This window comes from Mastigoproctus giganteus, chromosome 2 (genome assembly GCF_048544385.1).
Source record: "Mastigoproctus giganteus isolate SK-2022 chromosome 2, ASM4854438v1, whole genome shotgun sequence".
Taxonomy (NCBI): domain Eukaryota; kingdom Metazoa; phylum Arthropoda; class Arachnida; order Uropygi; family Thelyphonidae; genus Mastigoproctus; species Mastigoproctus giganteus.
In genome coordinates this window covers 141,797,835-141,821,413 of record NC_143576.1, presented here as the reverse complement: position 1 = coordinate 141,821,413, position 23,579 = coordinate 141,797,835, and the positions used below count along the sequence as shown (strand labels likewise).

At 37.3% G+C, this 23,579-nt stretch overlaps 1 protein-coding gene across 1 annotated transcript in view; it reads right to left on the bottom strand.

Moving 5' to 3' along the window:
- Window positions 1-23,579, bottom strand: part of LOC150089623 (1-phosphatidylinositol 4,5-bisphosphate phosphodiesterase epsilon-1-like) — a 634,994-nt gene that overhangs the window by 471,252 nt on the left and 140,163 nt on the right. The window contains exons 10-12 of the mRNA XM_090390053.1: window positions 19,134-19,341; window positions 16,237-16,472; window positions 11,703-11,771 (exon numbers count right to left, since the gene is read on the bottom strand). Of these exons, the coding sequence (XP_090246179.1) occupies window positions 11,703-11,771; window positions 16,237-16,472; window positions 19,134-19,341 (513 nt within the window). The remainder of the gene's footprint in view (window positions 1-11,702; window positions 11,772-16,236; window positions 16,473-19,133; window positions 19,342-23,579) is intronic.

Here is a 23,579-nt window from a genome sequence, read left to right as displayed (position 1 = left end):
TTCGGACATCCTTCACATGGTATCGGAGGGCAACGATCGTAATTGCTGTGCTATTCACGAAATTTGTGATTGTTACCACACGTTTACTTTCATTATTAAAGTTAGTATTTTCGTTGAAGTAAATATGAGAATTCTTTCATTTCGCTAATTGCAACGTATTACAAAAATTTGTTTACAATACAAAATGGATTGCTGTGATTTATTCAACAATTAACAGAGGATCATTTTATTAGTTTATAATATAAATAAGCATACAAATAAATCAAGAATACGAATATAAAATATATAAAATAAGTACGTATATAAAAAAGAATGAATGAGATTTGGCAAGGGAGCTAAGTTTTAATTGGGCCAATTTATCTAACTCTCCAATATCTCTTTTGAGCTTCTCACTACAACTTTTACGCTTTTTCCAATTGTTGCTTTATTCACAACAGCGGACACAGTTGTTAATTTGGCACAGCAGAACGGTCACCTAAGGTGAACGCAACAGAATTTGTTATATGGTACTACTAGTATTATTGAAATCAGAGAGAGTTTTTATTGGTGATACGAGGCGCATATAAACAACGGTCCTTATCTCCTCAGTCTTTTATATACAGATCATTGAATAAGCATAAAGGAATGGAAAAATATAATAGATATGTTATATCACTCGATCATGTTTCAAACTTTCAATTATGAAATAATATTTCATAATTGAAATTTTTTTTAATTAACTCTAAAATGTTAAGGACTTTAGGGAGTACATTTTAGACATTCTTTTGCAAAGCAGACGGGCTTTAATAATTCGAAATTATTGCTCATATCAGCTTATATTAACTAAAACAACGTCTCATTCATATTTACACAGTATTGTGTAAATATGCGTGATATCTTATTTAGTTCATTTTCTGGGTCATTTAATATTTATATACAATAAAATGTAAAACAGAAATAAATACACATATCTGTTAGGGCACTCCGCCTAAATTAAGGAATACTTTTTTTATGCCTACGCGGTCTATAAAAGGTTGCGAAACACTGTTAAAGAGTATTGCTTTTGTCCACGAGGTGCCTTTTGAATTCGGGGTTTCCACTTGCATGTTTAACTTTACATTGCAGCCTGCTCTTTTTTTTTTCCCTTAGGTTTGTTTGCTGACATTGCAACTTGTGTTGATACACAAATCAGATTATTGTTCAGGAGAAATAAGCTGAGTTGCTGTTATTTCGTTTTCAAGGCAGATCAAAACATGTCGGGAATCAGTACGCCATCTGAGTCTAAACTTTTTCGTGAAGATTAACTGATTCCATTGGTCACTGGCCCAAGAACGAAATTCTTAAGTCCAGTTGGTGTGGTATTATTGTGACCTGTGGTAAGTGGAACACATGATTGGGTGGAGGAACATAAAGAATTTTCTGACAAAAACGACTTCATATGGTCTGCATTAATATATGCCTTTCTGTAGTCACAGGGTTAGCTTGCTTGGAGTTTACGCCCAAGTAACTAAATCCATGAGGCAGCAGTACGCTATATTGCTGTAAATGATATGTATTCTATGGCAGGTTTGATTGTCTTCCAAAATTAAAATCTCAACTTTTTTTAAGAAAAAAAAAAAAACGTAATCATGGTCTGAGAAACTCGGCCACAATATGAGAAAACTCATAAAAGTTACAGACAGCAAGTATTCCTCAAATTCGGTCTTAGACCTTTTATATATTGTGTAAGAGGACAAGTGTAAAGTGTATTTAGGGTCAAGAGGCACTAGGAATTTTCCCCATCTCCGGGTAGTTTACGTTGTGGTGTGTTACAGTACGCTGTAAATGCCAGAGATTTAAGTGTGTGAATCTTGGATCGTGTGGTGTCGTGTACCGTTGTTGTTCTGGCCATTTAGCTACTAGATCTCTGGTGAGCCCCAACGTTGCCCCACTTATGCTGTGGAAGCAGACCAGGAACCCAGTAGCTTAGATTTACTCTGGCAGGTCCCACCACACAGTTTCCTGAGATTTCAGTGGCTGAGACCTTTAAAAAAATCTTCGCTAAATTGCGTGGAGTTTGCGTTAGGGTTTAAAAGGTCGAAACTTTGGGCGTAACATAATTTCTCCACTCTACCAGTGTGGGGCTTGTATACAAGCCACACACTGGTAGAGTGGAGTTGGAGACTGAAGACTGGGGAGAAAAGGCAGAAGTATAGGGTCTATAGGGAAGATGACCATAGTTCACAGTGGGGGGCAGCCCATGCCCCACCAGAGGAAAGAATAGGAGTGACGAAAGGAGGACAACGGGGTTCGCTCCCCTCCCTCCTGGTAGTTTGGAGTAAAAGGGGTGAGCCGCGGCTCAGATCGCCAATAGGGCGAATGCGCTATCTAACTGCTTTTCCCGTCGAGTGGGTACAGTTGTCCTTCCTGGGACAGCGTCCGTCCTCGGCAAGAAGGGGTTGTTTGTTCTTTCGAATTGATTGCACACAAGGAAAAATGAGATAGTTCGGCGAACGTCAACTGTGGAAGAGTTCCTTTAGCTGTTTTTTAATAGTTTCAAGGTGAAATGATACTTAGCTTTTGTAATATTGCTATTTGGTTAAGTGTGTGTGGATTACCGCATTGGCAGAGCCAATTTGGCTGCCATGTGGTAACGATCGTCGTCGGCGGACACGTAATTTGGCGGGAAACGTAATCAAGTTTTACTGCTGATAGATCAAGAAAGTTACTGTATTTCTGGTGTTACTGGGTTGATCAATTATCTGGTTTAAAATATGGAGAAAGAAGAAGAAAAATCATAGCGGTGGGGAGGAAGAGAAGAACAGCCTGACACTTCCCCCCCTTCCCTCGCGAGTTCCTAGGCTACACGGAGAGGTGGTTAAAAATCAACAGATCCAAAGCATAAAACTAAGAGTGCTAAAGCTGGTTCAAACTTCAGTTCAAGGTGCAACTTTCAGTTCTAATCCAGGAGTTAGTGGTACAAGGAATGAGGATGATGATGTAGGTTCCATGACAGCTGCTGAGGTTCAGCATGGTGTTATGGATCAGAGAAGGTATACAGGATTTACAGTTAACATCAGAGCCAAAGATACCAGATGCTTATTCAGAATTTCTTAATGTTGATGTTGACAATTTTTTTGGGGATATTAGCAGGCGTAGCATAGGTACCAATGTCAGAGAGAGTGACATAATAGTCAACAATATACATTATATGAGCAAAGGTGCAGGTATGGGGATGTAAATATGATATATGAGTTGGTTACAAAGTTAAAGAAGATTGTGGTTGATTACACCACGAACGAAGCCAATAAGTTTATAAAGACAGCATCAAATTTTATACTAGATAAATGGGTTGACATGTAAATAATCACTAAGCTTTGCTCATTGATAATGATCGTTTGAAGGCTAGAGTTGATGAACTACAATTAAGAGCCAATCTATTCGATGATCTCATTAGAGATAAGCCCAAGCTGTAAACAATTGGAGAACAACAGACAGTTTCTCATGCAGATAAACTGAAATCAGGTGTTGTAAACGGGCAATTGGGTGCTCAAGTTGATTTAGAGGATCATGAAGGTGTGTCAGGTGGAAGTAATTGGCATCAAACTAAAAACATTCAGCAAAAACAGGGCAATACTCTTATATTGCGCGAAGAAGACAATACTCAATTTACTTCTAGTCAAGAGGTGAAGGATGTTGTGGCTTAATCCCTGAAAGAAGGCTTAAAACATTAAAATTAGAAATTTAAAAAATAAGAAATAAAGGAGTGTTGATTGAAACAGTTAAAAGGGAGGATTTGAAGAAAATTATCAACTCTGAACATTTAGTAAATAAAGGTTTAAAACTTGACAACATTAAACTTTCAGACCCTTCAATTTTAGTATATGATGTGCCAAAGAATGTGGAAAAGGAGGAATGTTTTGAGGACTTGTTTTATAAGAACTTTAAGGATTTTGGTTTTACTGAATTGGAAGTTAAAGAGGGTGTATTATTTAGATTTTGTACTGGATCTAAAGCCAGGTATAATAATTGGGTTATAAGTATGAATCCAAAATTATACAGGTGTACTTAGCTTGTGATAGGTTATACACATTGGGTTTGCCTCTTTTAAATTCAGAAAGTTTGTGATAATATCCAAATGCTTTAAATGTTTGGGATACGGGCATTCAGCTGGTAACTGTGTGCATAGGACTGTGTCTTGTGGGCATTGTGCCCGGGGGGGGGCATAAATATAGTGATTGTCAAGATAAGGATGGTACCCCAAAATGTGTTAATTGTAAAAGGAAGGGAAGGATTCACGATCATTCTATAAGAGGTGTTAACTGCCCTGAATATATCCAGGCATTGGAAATTGCAAGTATGCAAATTAATTATGATGAATAATGCTAGTACGTATGAGCATAGAGTAAATTATTTAAGAATTTTTCAATTGAATGGTCAAAAATCAAGAAATGTCATGGATGAAATTAAAGTTGGTATGACTGAAGGAGGTTATGATATTTTGTCTCCAAGAACCTTATGTAGGCACATTTTCAAACTCTTTTAAGGTCACTGGATTTCCAATAACTGCTCATGTTATACACACTACTGTAGTTAAACCTAAAACTGCTATTGTAGTTTTAGGTTTAACTCTGAACAGGCTACTTGTATTCATGTTTCAACTAATGTGATATCATTCTATTTAGTATCTCTATACTGTCCACCTTCATTTAATATTGATATTTCAGTGCAATACTTAGAAAATATAATGAATTTTGTAGCTTCTAGTAATCTTATTTTAGCAATGGATGCAAATGCAAAATCACATTTGTGGTATAGTGATATGGTTGATTATAGAGGTGTTCAAATAGAGGAATTTGTTTTATGTCATAATTTAAGTGTTTTGAATGAACCTTTTAAACCATATACTTTTGATAAAATTCATGGTGCTTCCAATATTGATATCACCTTGGTAAATAATCAATTAAATTGAAGAGTCAGTTCTTAGGACGTTGTTACAAATATGACTATCAATGATCACAGAGCTATTGTAATAATTATAAATTTATCAGAAATTAGCAATACAGATATGTCAACAGATGATATTTTGAGATTTAATTATAAGAATATTAAGTAGGATAAATTTAAAGGTGCTGTGTTACATAGTTCTTAAATTTATACTAGGGACAATTTAAATTCATTAACTGCTTCTGAATATGCATTTTTAATGCTTTAAATTTGGCTGCTAAGAGAAGGAAACAGAGGTTATAAAGTACCTTGGTGGTCTTTGGAGCTGTCAGTATTAAGGAGAGGAGTGTTTAGAATGAGGAAGCTTTTTCAGAGGGTTAGGGGTAGAAGTAATAATGAAGCATTAAGGTATAAAGAAATGTATAAAATTAAGAGGAGAGAATATCATAAGGCAATCTCTCAACACAAATTTAATGCAGGGAAAGAATTGGTTTGTACTACTGGAAATGGTGAGCCATGAGGATTGTTGTTTAAGTTAACCAGAAACAAGTTGAATGTTAATAATTTAATTAATACTGTGTATTCAAATGATACTGAGTCTATTGATTGGTACTCTACAATTGCTACTATTACTAGTACTTTATTTCTGAATGACAATTGTGGGGAAGATAGTGTACAGCAGCAACATATTAGACAGGGGAATGAACAATATACTGGATCATCTGAGATGGAGTTGTTTAATATTGATGAAGTGAAATTTGTATGTTCTAAGGTTGGGGATAATAAAACACCAGGTTTAGACTTGATTGAAAATAATTGTGTTAAAATTTTGTTGAGTTGTGTCCAGAAATAATGGTTAATATGTATGATAAGTGTTCATTGAAAGGAGTTTTTCCAGGATTTTGGAAAATTTGCTCTGTTAAAATTATTATAAAAACCTGGCAAATTGTTGACTGATCCTAGGGGTTATAGACCCATTTCTTTGTTAACAAATTTGGGCAAAATATTGGAAAGATTGTTGTTAATGCTAAAGAAATTGTTCAATGAAGAAAATCTTTTAAATATCAGTATGGTTTTAAGAGAAAAAGCTCAACAGAGGATGCCCTATGCAATTTAATTAATTTTAGTGTAAATTCTAGTGAGAAATATATGCTAGCATTATTCATAGATTTTGAAGGAGCATTTGATACTGTATGGTATCAAAGTGTTCTTTTTTTCATTAAGAGAATTAAATTGTTCCAATTTGTTATACCAAATTATTAAAAGGTATTTAATGGATAGGCAGATTATTATAAGATCTCAAAATCTAACAATTAAGAGTTATTGATCGCAGTTGTACACAGGGATCTGTGTTGGGTCCTATTTTATGGAATCTGGTCTTAAACCAGTCGTTAAGTAGAACAATCCCTAATTGTTATAAGGTGGCTTATGCTGATGATTTGGTTTTGTGCGTGACAGGGAGATCTAGAGCAGTCTTAGAAAGTAGAATGTAGGTTATTGTTCAGGATTTGACTGATTGGGCTACATTACTAAAACTGTCATGATGTTATTAAAAGGAAAATTAGACTACAACAGACCACCTCAACTATTAGTAAACAGTACACAAATTCCTCTTGTTTCCCAGGTAAAATATTTAGGGGTTTTATCTTAGATGATAAGTTATTATTTTCACAATATTTGAATTATTTAAGTAGGAAAATAAAAAATTACACTGCTTCTACAGTTAGGGTTACCAGAAAAGATTGGGGATTAAGTAAATGCATTTTGTATCTATATTACAAAGCTATTTTTATTTTGATTGTGTCGTATGCTGCATCAATCTGGTACGTTCATGCTGTCAATGTAAAATTTAAACAAAAACTATTATCAATACAAAGAATAATGTTGTTAACTATTTTGCGTGTTTGTAAGGCCGTTTCGACTAATACTCTACAGGTGATTGCGGGGGTATTGCCTTTGGATTTAGCAGTCGTGTATAGAGCTTTTTCTTACTTTATACGTAAGGGAAAACAAATTACATTTATGGGGATTACTAATAAAGTTTCTTCTGCAATTAGCAAACAGAACAAAAATTTTGGTAAAATTAATTAAATTATGGCAGGACCGTTGGGGTTCCAGTAGTACTGGTAGGGTAACTTATTTATTTAAACCTAGTGTCGAATTTAATTTTAATAACAAATTGCATTGCTGGTTTTATCCAAGTATGGAATGTGCTCATATTTGATTACGGGGCATGGTTCCTTAAAAAGTAACTTACATGAATTTGGTTTAGTGGAAGATTTTTACTGTGTTTGTGGAAGGTTGGAAACATGGGATCATATCTTATATGAATGCAATTTGTATGACGAATTCAGATTAGACTTATTTAATTTGGTACCTGATATTATTAGGGGTTCTGAATTAATTTGGCTGTGTATTGAAAGGAATTTTGTAGAATTTCAACGGTTTTGCAGGTTGATATTTAATAAAAGGAGGAGTATACCTGTGGTTACTAATACTGACTAAAGACCTGTACCTTTTTTTTTTTTGTTTTGTTAGCTGTTGGGTGTGGGCAGCCCAGGAGCAGGACTGCTGGCACACACCAGTCTTGCACACTTACTGGTGGGTGCGGTATCTAGGTGCAATATGCACTGCTAGAATTAGTAGACCCAGGCTTAACACATCCAAAATATCTTCACTCACATCCCGGCCTATCAACTCAAGCGACATCAACCCCATGATTGACACTGGTATGTGTATGTACGTTGTGTGTATATATGTTTGTGTGTATATGTACTTGTATACACACACACATATACATCCAATTTAAATACAATATAAGAATTTATTTTTATTATATTTATTTATTTTTATTTAATTTTATTTATTTACCTTTTTTATTTTATTTATTTATTTTATTTCATTTTATTTTTTTTTATGTCCTAGCCACTGAAATCTTGGAAAATTAGGTGGCAGGACCTGCCAGAGTAATTTAAGTCTACTGGGTTCCTGGTCTGCCTCCACGGGGCAAAGGTGGGGTAATGTTGGGCCTCAGCAGGGGCCCACCGGCTAAACGACAGATGAATAATGGTACACGACACTACACATATACAATATCCATACACTGAAATCTCTGGTATTTCCAGTGGACTGGTACACCCACAATGAATACTACGCGGAGATGGGGGAAACCCCTTGTGCCGTCTGACACTAGATGCACCTTACACCTTTTGTCCTCGGCCTGCTAGAGTACTTAAGTGGTCTCTCTACTGCCTGTCCTGCCTCCTCGGGACTACGTGTGGGCAACGGGGATCCCACTAGGGGCCCAACGACTAAATGGTCAGAAGAATAACATAACACGCCACAACACAACGTTAACACACACATTACACTTTTTAAACCTCTGGCGTTCACAAAGTTCTGTGATACACAGAGTACACAACGCGGAGATAGGGGAAACCCCCGGGCCCTTAGACATCTTACGCTTTACACTTGTCCTCTGTTTCGGGTTATCAGTTCCGGTGATTGTCAATCATGGGATGCATCCCGTCCTCAGTTTCTCTATCCTATCAGTTAGGTATCCATTCCTTTTTTCGTCACTCTGGCTCACCCCGGTGAACAGCCAATCGTACTTTTCGTCTGGAAAAGACGTCCGGTGCAAAGTGACTAAAGGCTGCAAATTCTTCTGGTGTATCCAGGAGATTTATGTTCCTGGTTATCTGGATAGAATTTAATTCTCGTGATCAGTAGACATTAATATATTCGTATATTTCACACTGGTGCATGACGTGTTGCCATGTTCTAGTTCATCATAGAGATGGTGTACTTCTTCGATTATGCCCAGGGCATTTAATTTAGCCTTGAAGGGCCCATGGCCGGTGAGGAGAAAGGTAGTGTTTATGCCCAGGTAGAGACATTCAGGAGCCTTTCGATACAGCTTAGTAACTTGGGGAATACATTTTTTCGTTATCGCTCCTTTTTCCTCGTCTGTCCATCTTCTCTGCCAAATTTGTACCAGGTGGTCCATTATTTTTTGTTTCTCGTTTTTCCTATTGTTGGTGATGTCGATGGTAAGACCGTTGTAGGTGGTTTGGGTTCCTTTAGATAGTGGGTACATGAGTCTGCTATGGGTTATCTTCGAATCCGATGGTAGGACCTGCAGGGCACTCGTGGTTACCATGTTATTACATGCTCCTTTTATTGTTAGTAATATTGTTGTGTTGGATCGTTTCCAGTATCCTTTTATTCACTGCCGTTCCGGCTTTCATGTACCATATGGGGGATCAATACGTTGTCGGGATGAAGATGGCTTTATAATACAGGGATAGGATTCTCCTGTTTAGCCCCCAATCCCTGCGTGCCCAGGGATTGGGGACTAAACATATACAAGTGCTGTATATTTCCGCAATTTCTCTTCTAGGTAAATTAGGTGTGGTTTAAACGATAAGTTTTGGTCGATGATCAATCCCAGATATTTGATATGACAGTTTGATTGTTTGTCCTGCCAGTTTGATCTGCGGTGGTCTTCTGAGGTTTAACCTCCCTCTGAGTAGTATTGAGTCCGTCTTCGTTGGCGAGATTTTTAGGATTTATAGTTTTGCCCAGTCCTGCAGGGTTTCAAAGGCTTCGTTTGCAAGCGTTTCAAGGTTCTGTCCGAAATCCGCCGTGACCGTCAGCACGAGGTCGTCTGCGAAGGCCTGAGCTTCTACTTCTCCCAAGTCCATAGTGAAGAACTTATCAAACACCATGTTCCACAGGAGCGGCCGCAGGACAGATCCCTGGGAGCAGTCCCTGTGGACCAGCCAAGTCAGCTTGTAGGTCGTCGTTACTTGGACATTCCTGTCCGAGAGAAGTTTTGATGTTACTGTACGGATTGATTGGTGTTCTCACTGCCCTGAGCCTGCCTAGAACGCTCGGCCACAAGAGGTTGTCGAACGCCCCGGCAAAGTCCACGGATAAGACCAGGAAATATTTCTTGGTACACTGCATAGCTTTGATGATTAGGCCTTGGATGGCATCAGTGGTTGATGATCTTGGTTAGAAGCCATATTGCTTGGGTGAATTCAGGTTTACCTCGTTATAGTGGTTGTGAAGCCTTTTGTGTAATAGTCTTTCATAGAACTTGCCGAGCATTGATAACAGGGCTGTAGGTCTATATTAATTGGGATTTTCCTGGTATCTGTTCGGATTCTTGAGGATCAGTTTTAGATTGGCAGTCCTCCAGATGGTGGGAACTGGCCTTCCTTGAGGCAGGTTTTGTACAGCCAAAGTAGAAATTCCGGCATAACCCCCGCTGCTTTCTTGACCATTTCCAGCTCGATGAGATCAGTGCCGGGGCACTCTTTGTTTCTGATTTGTGATACCGCTTCTTGTAGTTCGTTTGCTGTGAAAGGGGGGGGGGGCTCTAGCTGTTGGGCTCATATCCTTCGTTTGCTTGGCAAATGGCTTTCTGGTCCTCTCTTAGTATGTCTGGTGGGTCTTGGATTATAGTGCGGAGTAAGAGGACAGCGCAATTCACTGCATAACCCAGGAAGAGTTCACAAATTGGATTTAACTCGCGTTGCGGTTGCGTAGGATCAGCTATTTAGTTGCGCAGTGTCGGAAATCCTTAAAATCGGCTTCAAAGCTTAATGCATTTTGAATGTCAAAGATCTCTATTCTATCGATGGATTATCAACAAAAAAAAGTTCCTGGTTCGAATCCCGTCTGGACGAGATGAATATTTATGGGCTATTTTAGAGCCGTGATCGAAAAAAATTTTAATCGGGCAAGGGTCGCGTGATATTTTTCACCGGGAAACTCAATTATTTCAACCAGCAAGCAGGCAAACTTGCTGGTTGAAATAGATACCGATCAGAAAATACACAAAATTTACAGACACAATACAAATACCTCATGGCGCTAGTTGCCTAGGAGCAAATTAGACGATGATGAAAACGAAAACGTTTGCAAATTGATTTAGATAAGGTGGCATTGCAGTAATTTGCATGTCGATATGCAAATTATTTGAGTTCTTTGTAGTAATTTTTTTTTACAGACATTATATAGGTCAATCAAAGATATATTAATTCTAGTGACAGACTACAATAGTTAGATTCATGGAGTATGTAGGTAACATTAGTAAGATAATTAATTTTGACAAATCCTTAAAATTACTTTAAGGAATATAAAGTATAAAGACATTCTCCACAAAAATATGAGCGAATACTAACGCTTATAATTTAAGTATAAAATTAATTATTGTAAAAAAATAGTGTCATTATACATAATATAAATTTCATAATGCACTTTGAATATTGCGATGTTTATAATCCTTATTACATCAAGAATTTTATGATCTAAGATTAATGGTTCTTTCAAATGCATTAAAATTGAAAAATGGATCAATCAAGTGTATCAATTAAATACTGTCATTTGTAATAATCAAAGCTTCACAGCGTAAAATGGCTAAATAAAATACTGCCCCTACTTTGTTTTATATTCGAAACTAAAAGTACACTTTTCTGTTAGGCACGTTAGTATGTGCACGTAAAAAGCTGAGTTTAAACGCAATATTTTATATACGAAACGCAATTTGTTTAATATTATTGATATCATCTGTAATCAATATTCGTTAATTTTTTCAATAATATATAATCCAAGAAATATGGACTAATTTTTAAGAAAGTGAATAAATGAATTAAGGTATTATGTTTTAACTTAACATTATACTAAAGATACTTCTCGACATATCATAGTCACCTTTATTTCCTCTGCTACATCGGAGTTCTAAATTTCAGGATAAACTCCAATGTTATGTAAAGATTAAAGAAACTTACCTTTTCATATTCTTCATCAATTGTGGTTTGTTCGTCCCTCTCCCTCCGATCCTCAGTACCTTCTGTTTCCTAAAAAATGTTATGAGAAAATTTTCAATAGGCTTTCCAAGCGTGCAAAATATAAGTGAAAGTATAAATAGATATAAATGTAAAGAATAAGTATAATTGAATCAGTTTTTAAAAGGACACCAGTCATTCTTCAGGACATTTTTGATTTTATTTAGTTTTCATTAAATATGAAGTATCTTCCATCAGTTAATGTTAAGAGCATCAATGGAAGCAATTTTATATGAAAAACCAAGAATTAAAATTCTTGGTTTATGTTAAAAGTGCATGAGTCAGTGCCTGATTTCCCCTTTAACAATTAGTCTTGTTGGTATTGAAGACAGCCCATATGACAGCCATCTTGTTCTCTCTTCAACCTTTAGCATTAGCTTTGCTTTGTTTAGACATTAAATTTAGTTGTTAGTTGAATGTTTCTTGTCATCCTTGAAATACAGTTTATTTAGTAAATAAACTGTATTTCTTTATACTGTAATTACTTTATTTATTTATTTCTGTTTATAATTACTTAAATTTAGTATGATTTTATAGTGATTTCGGTAGCGTTAGTGCAATGGGACATTCCAAAGAGGCAATAGGAAACATGGTGATGAATGTAAAAGAAATAAAATTAAGCAGGTTAAAATCAAACGAGGTACAAATTAATTACACAAGGAATCATATCGTTTGCTATTTTTTAAACGAATATTTGAAACAGGTGCCATCAAAATTTATTGAACTTCGCTTTTTTTTTTTTTTTTTTTTTTTTTAAGACAACTGTTTGGGCCAAAACAAAATCAAACACTTTCACGGAATTTACTTACAGAAATAAGTCGTTTTGAGCAGATTCAACATTCTTTCCCCATTAGAGGACGGACACACTGATCACAAAGCCCATATATGCAATTTCAGAACTAGTTATGAAAAGTAAGTAAACCTGAAATAACCTGAAATTGCATGTAAGAATTATGCTTGTTGTTCAGAGAGTGAAAATAAGATATTTTGGATTTTTTCATGAAAAATGGAAGAGGTTATTATTATTTTATTATTTCTCCTTGATTGGGGGTTCCACGTCGTGACGGGTATTGCTACAAAGTGCACAAGATGGTTGTTATTATGTCTGGTGTTACTGTTGGTCGAGGAACCCTCTGACTCTCCTACGGGTGGTCAGGATTTCCACTTTCTGGAGTTCCTTGTAGGTGTTCACCGGGAGATCTATTGCTGCTAGGCTGTTGTGTAGGGTCTTTAGCACCATACCAATGGTTGACACAATGATCGGGATGGTCGTTATTATTATTATCATCGTCTGTTTATTCACTTTAGGTCGACCCCCTGAACAGCCAGTTTGCTAGGAGGATGTACAATTTTTTTTTTTTATGTATGGCGTACAATTTTATACAAATTTTGGGATCTATGGAGAAGGTATTGAAGTTTAGAATCATGTTACACGGGAACGTTCCATTTAGGAGTCCAGTTTAGTGAGTTTAGTCCTAATTGGAGATTGCTGGCTCTGGTGGTTTCTATTCCTCGCTTTTGGGAGTGAGATAATGTCTTCTATTGATGGAGCATCAATCCGGCAGGTTAGCAGCTTAGCGAGTGTGAACAGTTTTTTTTTTTTTTTTTTTTTTGAGAACAGTGAGCTTCCAGGGGGTTATGCCTAGTTTGACTAGAAGAATAGATTTCGAGATAGTGAACGGGTTCCCCTCCCAGACGGTTCAGCCACCGCAGAATCCAGTATTCCATCGTCAGGAATCTGTTACCCTGATAGGCAGGTGCAGAGGACAGAATTTCTGAAGCATATAGAGGTATAGGCAAGGGCGTCTCTGTGGGCAGGAGCGGCAGTGCATAGCACACGCTTCTTGATTAGACCGAGGTTCGAACCCGTGACCACCAAATACGGAGGATGCGGAAAGGTCAGGGATGACCATCGCATATCCCCAGAGCAATATGGCCTTAGTTGCTAATACTCCTAAAAAAAAAAAGTATAGGTATGAGACACCTATCAATGTACTGAAAAATCAATTTGATGTTGTGACAGCCTACGAGCTGCTGGCGAATAGCCCAGAATGCAGCATAGGTCTTCTTTGTTTTTAGAAAGTGCTTTTTAAAATTTAAGTGTTCATCCCACGTTAGCCCTAGGTCAGTATGCGATGAAACTTTCTGAATTGTCTCACCATTAACTATAACTTTGTCTTTCTTGAACTTCCTCGTCGTATTTGTCATGTGGGTTGACTTGGCATTGTTTAGTTGGAGTCTGGCTAGCTGTAAATCTATTAATTGTTGAATTTGACTGGAGCTTTGATTATTCATTTCTTGAATATGTTTGGAGTCTTTTGAAATAATAAATTTTAAATCATCGGCGAAGGAGCTGAAATTTGAATGTGCTGCGAGGAATGTTTCAAGTAGAATTGCAAAGGGGGTGGTCAACATCGCCCCACCCTGAGGCATCCCCCTCGTTGCATAGATAGTTTTCTGGTGGGATCCATTTTCTATAAATAACTCTCTGCTGTAGTAAAGACTCCAGAATTCTGACTATTTTGAATTTAGAAATGGTTCAATTAGAAATTGTTCAAATAGAATTGCAAAGAGGGTATAGTACTATATATATATATATATATATATATATATATATATATAATCCTGTCGACGGTGACACGCAGGCATACGCCTATCTCCACCTGTATAAAAAAAAAAATCCTTGTCGCCTATAAACGGCCTCGGTGTTTAATGAACAGACCATTCTGCCACCAGGGAGCAACCACCCCATGGGCACGTGCCCCCCAGTGCTTACCCCTGGCAACAGGAACCGGGCCCGGCTCCAATATTAGTGTCTCTGCATTAACATTGCAAAGAGGGTGTAAGTGTGTGTTGTTGTCTTACAGCACCAGGAGTTTCCCCCATCTACGCGTTGTTTTCATTGTGGTGTACCAGTTCACTGGGAAATGCCAGAGATTTAAAAGTGTGTTGGAATTTTTCATGTGTTGTGTTCTGTACCGTTGTTCATCTGGTCATTTAGCCGCTGGACCCCTATTGAGGCCCAACGTTGTCTCACTTACGCCCCGTGGAGGCAGACCAGGAACCCAGTAGCTGTAGATTCACTCTGGCAGGTCCTGCCGCTTAATTTCCTGGGATTTCGTCGGCTAGGACCTTAAAAAAAAATAAAATTAAATTAAAAAAAATAATAAAAACAAATAAATAAAATAAAAAAAATAAATAAAATAAAATTTAAAAAAATAAAATAAAGAAAAAATATGAATAAGTGAAAAATCTTCGCTATCGTAGGGATAATATCGCTTTGGTTTGCTAGGCCGAGTTTTGGGCGTAAGGTAATTTTATCATGTTAAGGTTTTGATGTGTGGGGGCTTTCGCTGTGATGAAGGTAGAGAGGGGAGGGAGACCGAAGACTGGAAGGAAAAGACAGAAATTGCAAAGAGGGTAAAGTGTGTTATTGTCATACGGCACCAGGGGTTGCCCCATCTCCGCGTTGCTTTCATTGTGGGTGAACCAGTCAGAGATTTAAAAGTGTGAGGGACTTGCTCATGTGTAGTGTCGTGTACCGTTGTTCATCTGGTCATTTAGCCGCTAAACCCCTGCTGAGGCCCAACGTTGCCCCACGGAGGCAGACCAGGAACCCAGTAGACTCAGTTTTACTCTGGCAGGTCCTGCCGCTTACTTTCCTGAGATTTCAGCGGCTAGGACCTATAAAAAAAAAATAATAAATAAAAAAAAAAATCCATTAGGTTAGTGACGATGCACACACGCACATATATATACACATGTACAATTTCATACACATGTATACATACACATATGAGTTGGCGTGGGGGTATGATCGCTAAGGTTGTTATGCCGAATTTGGGCTCAAGGATTTTTGGCACGTTAATTTTTGTTGTGTGGGGCTTTCGTTAGCATAAAGATAGAAGAGGGTGGATGCAAAGAGGGTGGTCGACATCACCCCACCCTGAGGCACCCCCACGTTGCATAGATAGCTTTCTGTTGGGATGCATTTTCTATAATTAACTCTGTCCGCTGTAGTAAAGACTCCAAAATGCCGACTATTTTGTTTGATGCCTTGAAATATTATTTTAGGATGTATAAAAGAGTAGAAATGGACACAGTATCATAAGCAGATTTAATATCGAAAAATAATGTCCAATTGAGCTCTGTCATTCAGGGATTCGAGTTTTCGGAAATAAAATCCATGGAACCCAACCCTCACCAGAGACCAACTAGCTACGCACTTTGTGAAAAAGCTCATACACTGAGCTATTTGACTGCGCGGTCGAGGGAGAGAGAGGGGAAAAATGTAAAATAACGAAAGTGGTGCTATGGGAGGAAATGGCTCTTACAGGAAGGAATAGTGGGAGAGGGCTGGAATGGTTTATTCCAAATATTTAGAGAAAAATGCCTTATGGTTAAAAATGATTAAGATAATAATAAGAGTACTGTACCTTGGAATTTTAAACATGAAAATTCAATTTGTTTACTTTACCTGGATATCAAGCATATTTCTGAGTTCTTCGACCCATCGCTGGTATAGTTCTCCTATGCATGCAATCCTTGATAGAAAATCGACCATTTCTTGAGCAACTTTCGGATTTTGGAAATCTTGCCTGCACATAAAGATCCATTTCTTAAGTATCTGCAGAATAGCTAAATGTAAGGATGGAATTTCTTCTGAAGAATTTGTGACGGACGTCGTCTCGGTGGCATGAGATGTCATGGTACCTATTAACAAAAACCATTCAAACTTTCATTCGCCTGTACGAACAGCAATAAGGCTTTAAGGTCAATAAGTAGTGGCATTTACATATTTCGTATCAATGTGCAAAATACAAGGTTTGGTAATTAAATTCCAGGACTCAGTAAATTTAAAGAGAACAAACATTAGAATGAAAAAGCATTATAATTTTTTCAAAGATCTTGCCTTGAACAATTGTGAAATTGTTTGTAGGGCTGTTGGAAACATTTTTAACGTTCAAAGTTGAAAAGGAACTCGCCCTGCATTATTTAGTATTAAAATACACTATGTTAATCTATTTGCGCATTTACAATACAGTGGACGCCGCTTATTGTGATCACGTCAGGACTTAGCCAAACTGATAGCGATACTCAATGAAACAAAAATACAGCTGTTCAACGTTGTTTATTGATGCAGAGCGAAAGTGTGTACATAAAATGGTCATCGCACATTAAAATCAAGCAATATAAAATATTTTAATTTGACTGTTCACTCTTTTTCCGTGAGAACGTCATCAATAAAAATTAAACTGTCATGTTTCTAGAACATACAAACCATTAAAACAAATATTAAAATCAAGCATTAGAAAAGGGTTAATGCTCTACTGTAAAACAATGAGACTGCTAATATTAGATATATACAGTACTTTATTTCACGGAGTAAAAACACTGAAAACCATACGAACTGTGCGAAGCAACATCGGTAACTAGCCACGCAACGTATCAGAGTTCAAGAACAAACTAGGACGATACGTAATTGTGTATGCCTAGTAGTCAGGCGCGCGGATGCATAAGTACACGGGCCTTGAGTGACCGGGGTTCAAGTCTGTGACTACTGAATACGGTGCTGTTTCTTGTAATCTGTCTATCTTGTGAACTCCTCTGACTGTTAGGTCGTCCCGGAGTATAAACAGAAAATTTATTTATTTATTTATTTATTTATGCGTATATCGCGATAAGAAAAAGCCAAAGCGCTGATTACAGTAAACGAAGTTTTTTTTTCTGAGTGTTAGTAGACGTTTGATAGGAACTTCATATCAGTGATAAAAGTACACGAATGACATTATCCGTGATCACAATAAGCGGCATGCAGTATATTTAAACACTCGGTTATATTTTAAAATAAGTAAATACAATACCAAAAAAATAAATAAAATAGTCAATACTGTAAAGTTTCAGGTGTTATGCTACAGCTTTTGACAAACGTCTGAAGGCCGACCGGGCTAGCCGGGTGGGTAAAGTGCCTGCCTGGCAACCCAAAGGTCGCGGGTTCGAATCCCGCCTCGGGCTTGGATCAAAGTACTGCAAAAACTTTGGGAGGTGCACTATGGCCACAGAAGCCGATGCGCCAACAACTACCAAAAAAAAAAAAAAAAAAAACGTCTGAAGTCACTGGTGTCTGCGAGGGGATGTTTTCTTCGTGCTATTTCCTTCGTAGACACCAGTAAATTCAGACACTGCTGCCGTTTGTTAAAGGTTATGGAATAACAGCCGAAAGCTTACTATTACTAGTGTTTTCTGTATTGTACGTTAACTTATTTTAAGAGTTAACCTAGTGTTGAAATTGTTGAACATTGTAGTGCAAGATAGATTAAAAACAGTTCATTTTAATACTAATTCTGTCAGTGTTTCTTCTCAAATTCTAACATTCGTCATCTGCGTGTTATCATACTAGTATAACCATTTTTTAAAACGCATTTGAACTGTCAGCCAACAATTCCTTTGTCACATTTATCTTTACCTTTCAATAATATCTCTCTCTCTCTCTACTATCAAATCGTCTTCCTTTCAACGTGGATTTGATTCTGGGGAACAAGAAATAGTCCGGGGGAGATAGAGTAGATAGAGAATAGGGGAGGGGAGTTAACCACACACTCCCATTCACTGCGCCAAAAATTCCTTCATAATTGTACAGAATGTAGCCAAACGTTTTCGCGCAACAGGAAACAACCCTCCGAAAATGAGACTTGACTTATATATTTTTTTTTTTTTTTTTTTTTACTTTAGATTGACAATTTGTAGACAGTAAGTACTCCTTATTCACTTATCTGATAGAACTTCCTTGTGAATGATTCCTTTGTTATCGAAGAAAGTGAATATTATCAGTTCGGCTTGAATTCTGAAAAGAAATTTGTTACGTGGAGAGAAGAGTTGCTATCACATGCTTTTATCTCTCCCTAACCGTTTTATACCGCTGGTAAATCAGCGGGATAACAGGGTTAAGGGGGATAAAATATGGTGTAGAGAACACTAAAAGAAATATGGCAAAGGAATTGGGGATCGTCAGTTCAAATGAATTTAAAAAAAAAAATCCCAACAAATTTACAAGCGATTCATGAGTGCAGCTGCTCAGTGAGATTATTTTGAAATATATTAAAAACATTTTTTTTCATTTTAACATTTGGTTTTCGTTAAACTAACACAGTCCTGGAAATTAATTGTCAAACCATATACACAACTGCTTATTACTAACATGGCCTGATATTTATATAAAACATCTAATGCGATTATTACTTTTTGCAGCGCCTGCTTATAGGTTACCTTAGAAAATTTCTTTCTAATTCATTTCTATTCGTAATTTCTTTCCTAATTATATTATGAAGCGGTTCTATCATCGAAGCATAAGAATTTTTTTTTCAATAGTCTCACCTGGCGACAATGAAGCTGGAGTTATTGAGGGTCGTGCAGTATACGTTCCTTCCGTAGTAGCACTACGAATCAATGGTCCATGACCACCACACGGCAGCATCAGTGAAGTTTCATCAAAAGTTATGCGAGGCACAGAACAAGACCGTGGTCTGTTGATTAAAGGATCGGCAGAATCAACCATTTCTCGCAAGTAGTCATCAGCTGATAGCTGAAAAATAAAGAACTCTATCGGATTTCGATAAGTAGGAACCACCTACACATAAACACATACACAACTGAATTTGGTAATTTGCATGCATCAAATAAAATCATATTAAAAACTTAAAACCTTCATGGCTTTATTTCTTTCACGGTGATGTAAAACAAATATTTAAATTGCATTTGATATGATTTCGACCACAATTTTATTTATAAAAATAAGTACACGAAATTGATAGACCACGTTCCCTTATTGTTCCGTAACTACTCTTGATTACATGATGAAGTGGTTATTAAATGGCTGATATCGATTTGATCAATTCAGTATTCATTTCGGATCCAGTTGAGTAGATGACTCATTTATGTACGTGAATCAATCTCACGATTGTTTCACGTACATAAAAGAACTGTTGCAACTTTGGAATTATTTTTCATATATTGTGAAACACGGACATTTCAAAACCAGAGTCAAAAAATACTTGCTATATACCTCATCCTCCAATGTTGAGACGCTAAGAGAGAAGAGCCTATAGTTTTCAATAAATATAATTTAATATATTATAGTAAATTTATGTATTTATAAAAATTGTAATATATTTACTAAAATTTAACATGTGACCACCATTAATTACCGCAAAAATTCTAGAGGTGATGCCTTCGACAAAATTTTTGTATGTAGACAATTTTATGTTCCTCATCCCTCAATACAGTATCTGGTTCATTTACAAAACGTAAATTGCGAAGTTTTGTTCGGTGTAGCTACCACAAAATTTCTACGTAGGCATGCGCTACATTCAGCTGGATCCATCTCATTCTTGGCCTGTGTAGCGTAATTCGTTGTGCCATAATATTCTCTGTCAGTGTTGCCTCGTGCAGTGAGTCAGCTCCATACAACGTAGCAAGTTGGCTAGAATGTGAGACGGCAGCTTGGGCTATAAATAACAATGATCTCTCACGCACGATTTGATGATTGTTGGACAAGCTGTCCACAAGTTAATCTTTGGCGTACTTCTAGTAAGTTCGGTAAGTAACGGTAAATAAATTTGAAATTCTCTTCTTATACTCCGGGAACAACAAAGGATCGAACAGTTTACAAATATAATATTATAATATTGTGGTATCTTTTGCTTTCAAAAAGGCGGCACTGTAAAGTTAGATTTTTTCATCTCCTCTACCAATAACATACAATTGCCAAAGGGGTCTACGTTTTCTACTCGTCCCGTACTTCTACTAACAGCTTGCTGTCTTTATACGCGAATTTTTCAAAAAAATAGTGGCATGACCATTATTAAGAAGAAGAGCTTTATTTACAAGTATTTGAAATATGGGAGTTGTCTGATACAGCTCTTATTCTTCTTTTTTTTTTGTTTTTTTCTCTGAAGCGTGGTTAAGAAACGATCTACTATTCAAAGAATATCGTTGTTGTCCGAAAGCGCCAACTTTGAATGACTCCTCCATCTAGTGTAAAAAATCAATCACACAGGCTCTTATCCAAAGAATTGGAGGCGTGAGCATTCGAGGATTATCCATTTCTACTGCAGTAGGGGCTTCGTAGCACCAGGCAATAACATGTTGCATTGTCCACAACATGTTATCTAAAGAAATGGCGGAGCGTTATTCTTCATTTCTGTCTGAACGACTTTACCTAACTGGACACAAAGTAACAAATTTTCAAAACTGATTTGCCCTCGTGCGTAGCAAAATTGATATAATCGCCGCCCTCTCCACACCAGGTGGAAAAGATCAGAGTTCGAATCCCGTCAATGAGGCGAGAAATTTTTATCGGTCTTTTTTCATATGGCTGAGTTATTCGGTCTCAGGCGAAAGCAGCATGGTTTTCCCTCCGGAAACATGAGGTTTTTTTTTGTCCAGCAAACAGCAAATCAACCACAGAACGCACGAAATTTAGAGACATGTCATATACGGCGCAATATGGCCTAAGTTGCTGATGCGCCTAAAACCCATCCAACAATCAACCAAAACGGTGTTTATCTGCATTCTTGTGTTTCTTTATAAATCTGAGACGATTGGGTAAGCTTGATTGACAATTTGCATTCCATTTTTCCGTAACTGTCACGCAACTTTGTCAACTATTTCTTTGTAATATTCACTTCTAAAATAACTAAAAAAAAAAAATCATTCAATATAAGGCGAAAATGGCCTCAGTCATTTTGTCTTCTAGTTCTCGTGAAGCCAACAAACATGCCACCTTTCACTTTTGGATCAGACAATTATGCATACATTGATTGTACATGTTTGAATGTGTCACCTTGAAGATCCAGGGATTTGACAAACTGTGTTACCAGTCCGAGCTTCATATGGAGCGTTGAAAGCAAGATTTTGTTTCTGAGAAACAAAGGACTATTTACTACACTGCGTGGCGCCTCCGTAGCCAGGGGGGAAGGAGCACACGCTTCTTGATTAGACCGGGGTTCGAGCCCGTCACCACCAAATACGGAGGATGCGGAAAGGTCAGGGAATGACCACCGCACCGGAGCAATATGGCCTTAGTTGCTAATGCTCCTAAAACCAAACAACAACAACAGCTCCTAAAAACCAAATAACAAACAAGCAAACTACACTGCGTGCGCCAAGCTGAAAGTGAATTCTGGCAGATCAGCGCTCAGAAGAGAATGATCTTTTTAATATGAACAGTGCACAATCGATGGAAGTCTATTCTCACTGTGACGCAACACATTCTCAAACTTTTAGCTGAAGCGTCTATGAAAAGGCATCATCATCACTCTTCTGAATTGTGACTAATGCCAATTTCTTCAAGAAGATCAATCAAATGAAAACAAGAGCACAGGGTTTCTGTAACAGCATAAAATGTGTATTAAGAAGATTTATACTGTTGTTGGCGGTGGTGTCTTTTTCTGCATGTTGCTGTCCTTTTCCGTATGTTGGTGTCTATTTCTGTATGTGGATGTCTTGCAGCTGAGATCCGGTATATTCTAAATGAGACGTCAGGAGCTCAGCACAGCATCTTGTTAGACCCACGTCCCTCAGTAAGTTATACAATTCATTTTTGATTAGAAAAATGAGGCACTTTACTTGTACAGACTTCTGAGGTATAATCCTAAATATTCTGTTCTCCAGATTCTCCATCCAACCCCGAAGACGCTTCTTTGGAAGGTGAATTGGGAATTTTCAGTTCTTCATAGTGCGGCACGGGAGCAACAAATGGCAACACGTTGGGAAACACTACAGATTTTCGATCCGCAGACTTTTGTAGCTTGAATATATCCATTACACAAAGTTGCGGTCGTCACAATGGTTTCTAGGATCTCTCTATATTCAAGATATAGCAAAAGGCACACACGAACACCACGAAACTACTCCTATAATGCTGACCCACGACAACCACCGCGCAATTTACAGACAATATCACGAAGAATCATGGCCTTAGTTGCCGATTCTCCTAAAATCCAACCAAAAACAGCAACTGCCACATCAGAAATGAAGGGCCCACAACTTCTCTTGAATCATCTATAATAGTGGTATCCAACCTGCGGGCCGTGTCCGGCCCGCGAGTAATTTTTAAACGGCCTGCGCGGCAAAAGAACTTAAACAACATTTTAGAGAGTCGCGTCACTGCGTAGGCAAGCATCGAGCTCTACTGTGTCAAACGCGTACCTGTAGTTCAGTGCAGTCATGTATGTACGCTAAATACAGTTATGTTCGTATCAATCTTTTCATATTGTGAAATTCTACAATTTTGATATAACTTGTTCATTGAATTGAATTAAAAAAATCAATCTTCCAAAATCAATTATTTATGTCCTTTCTGTTGAACATTACCTGTATAATTTCAGAACTGTATATTTTTCAGTCCGAACTATCAGTTGATTATCTTCAGAAATTGATCTTGTCAATGCCTCGACGGTGTGCTGCTGTCACCGGGGCCAGAGGCGGTTCAACTAAATATTAGTTTGCACCTAGTGAACTTTTCATTTTGTTTTCCATTTAAAATAATAAACTGAGGGCTTCTGATAACATTTCAACCATAATCGTCGTGTTTACCAAAACTGTTGTATTAAGGTTGCAAATGCTCATTTTCGAATATTTTGAGAGCACCTGTCAAATATTACTTAGCTTTGCCTTAACTATTAATAAATATCTTTTGTTAATATTTCTATTTGTGATGCTACCCATTAATGTAACATATCATCGCCAAAAAGGGTTAGAATTGAGAAATTCCTTGATGACCAGTGTATTAATTTCTTTGAACACCAGTGTATTAATAAG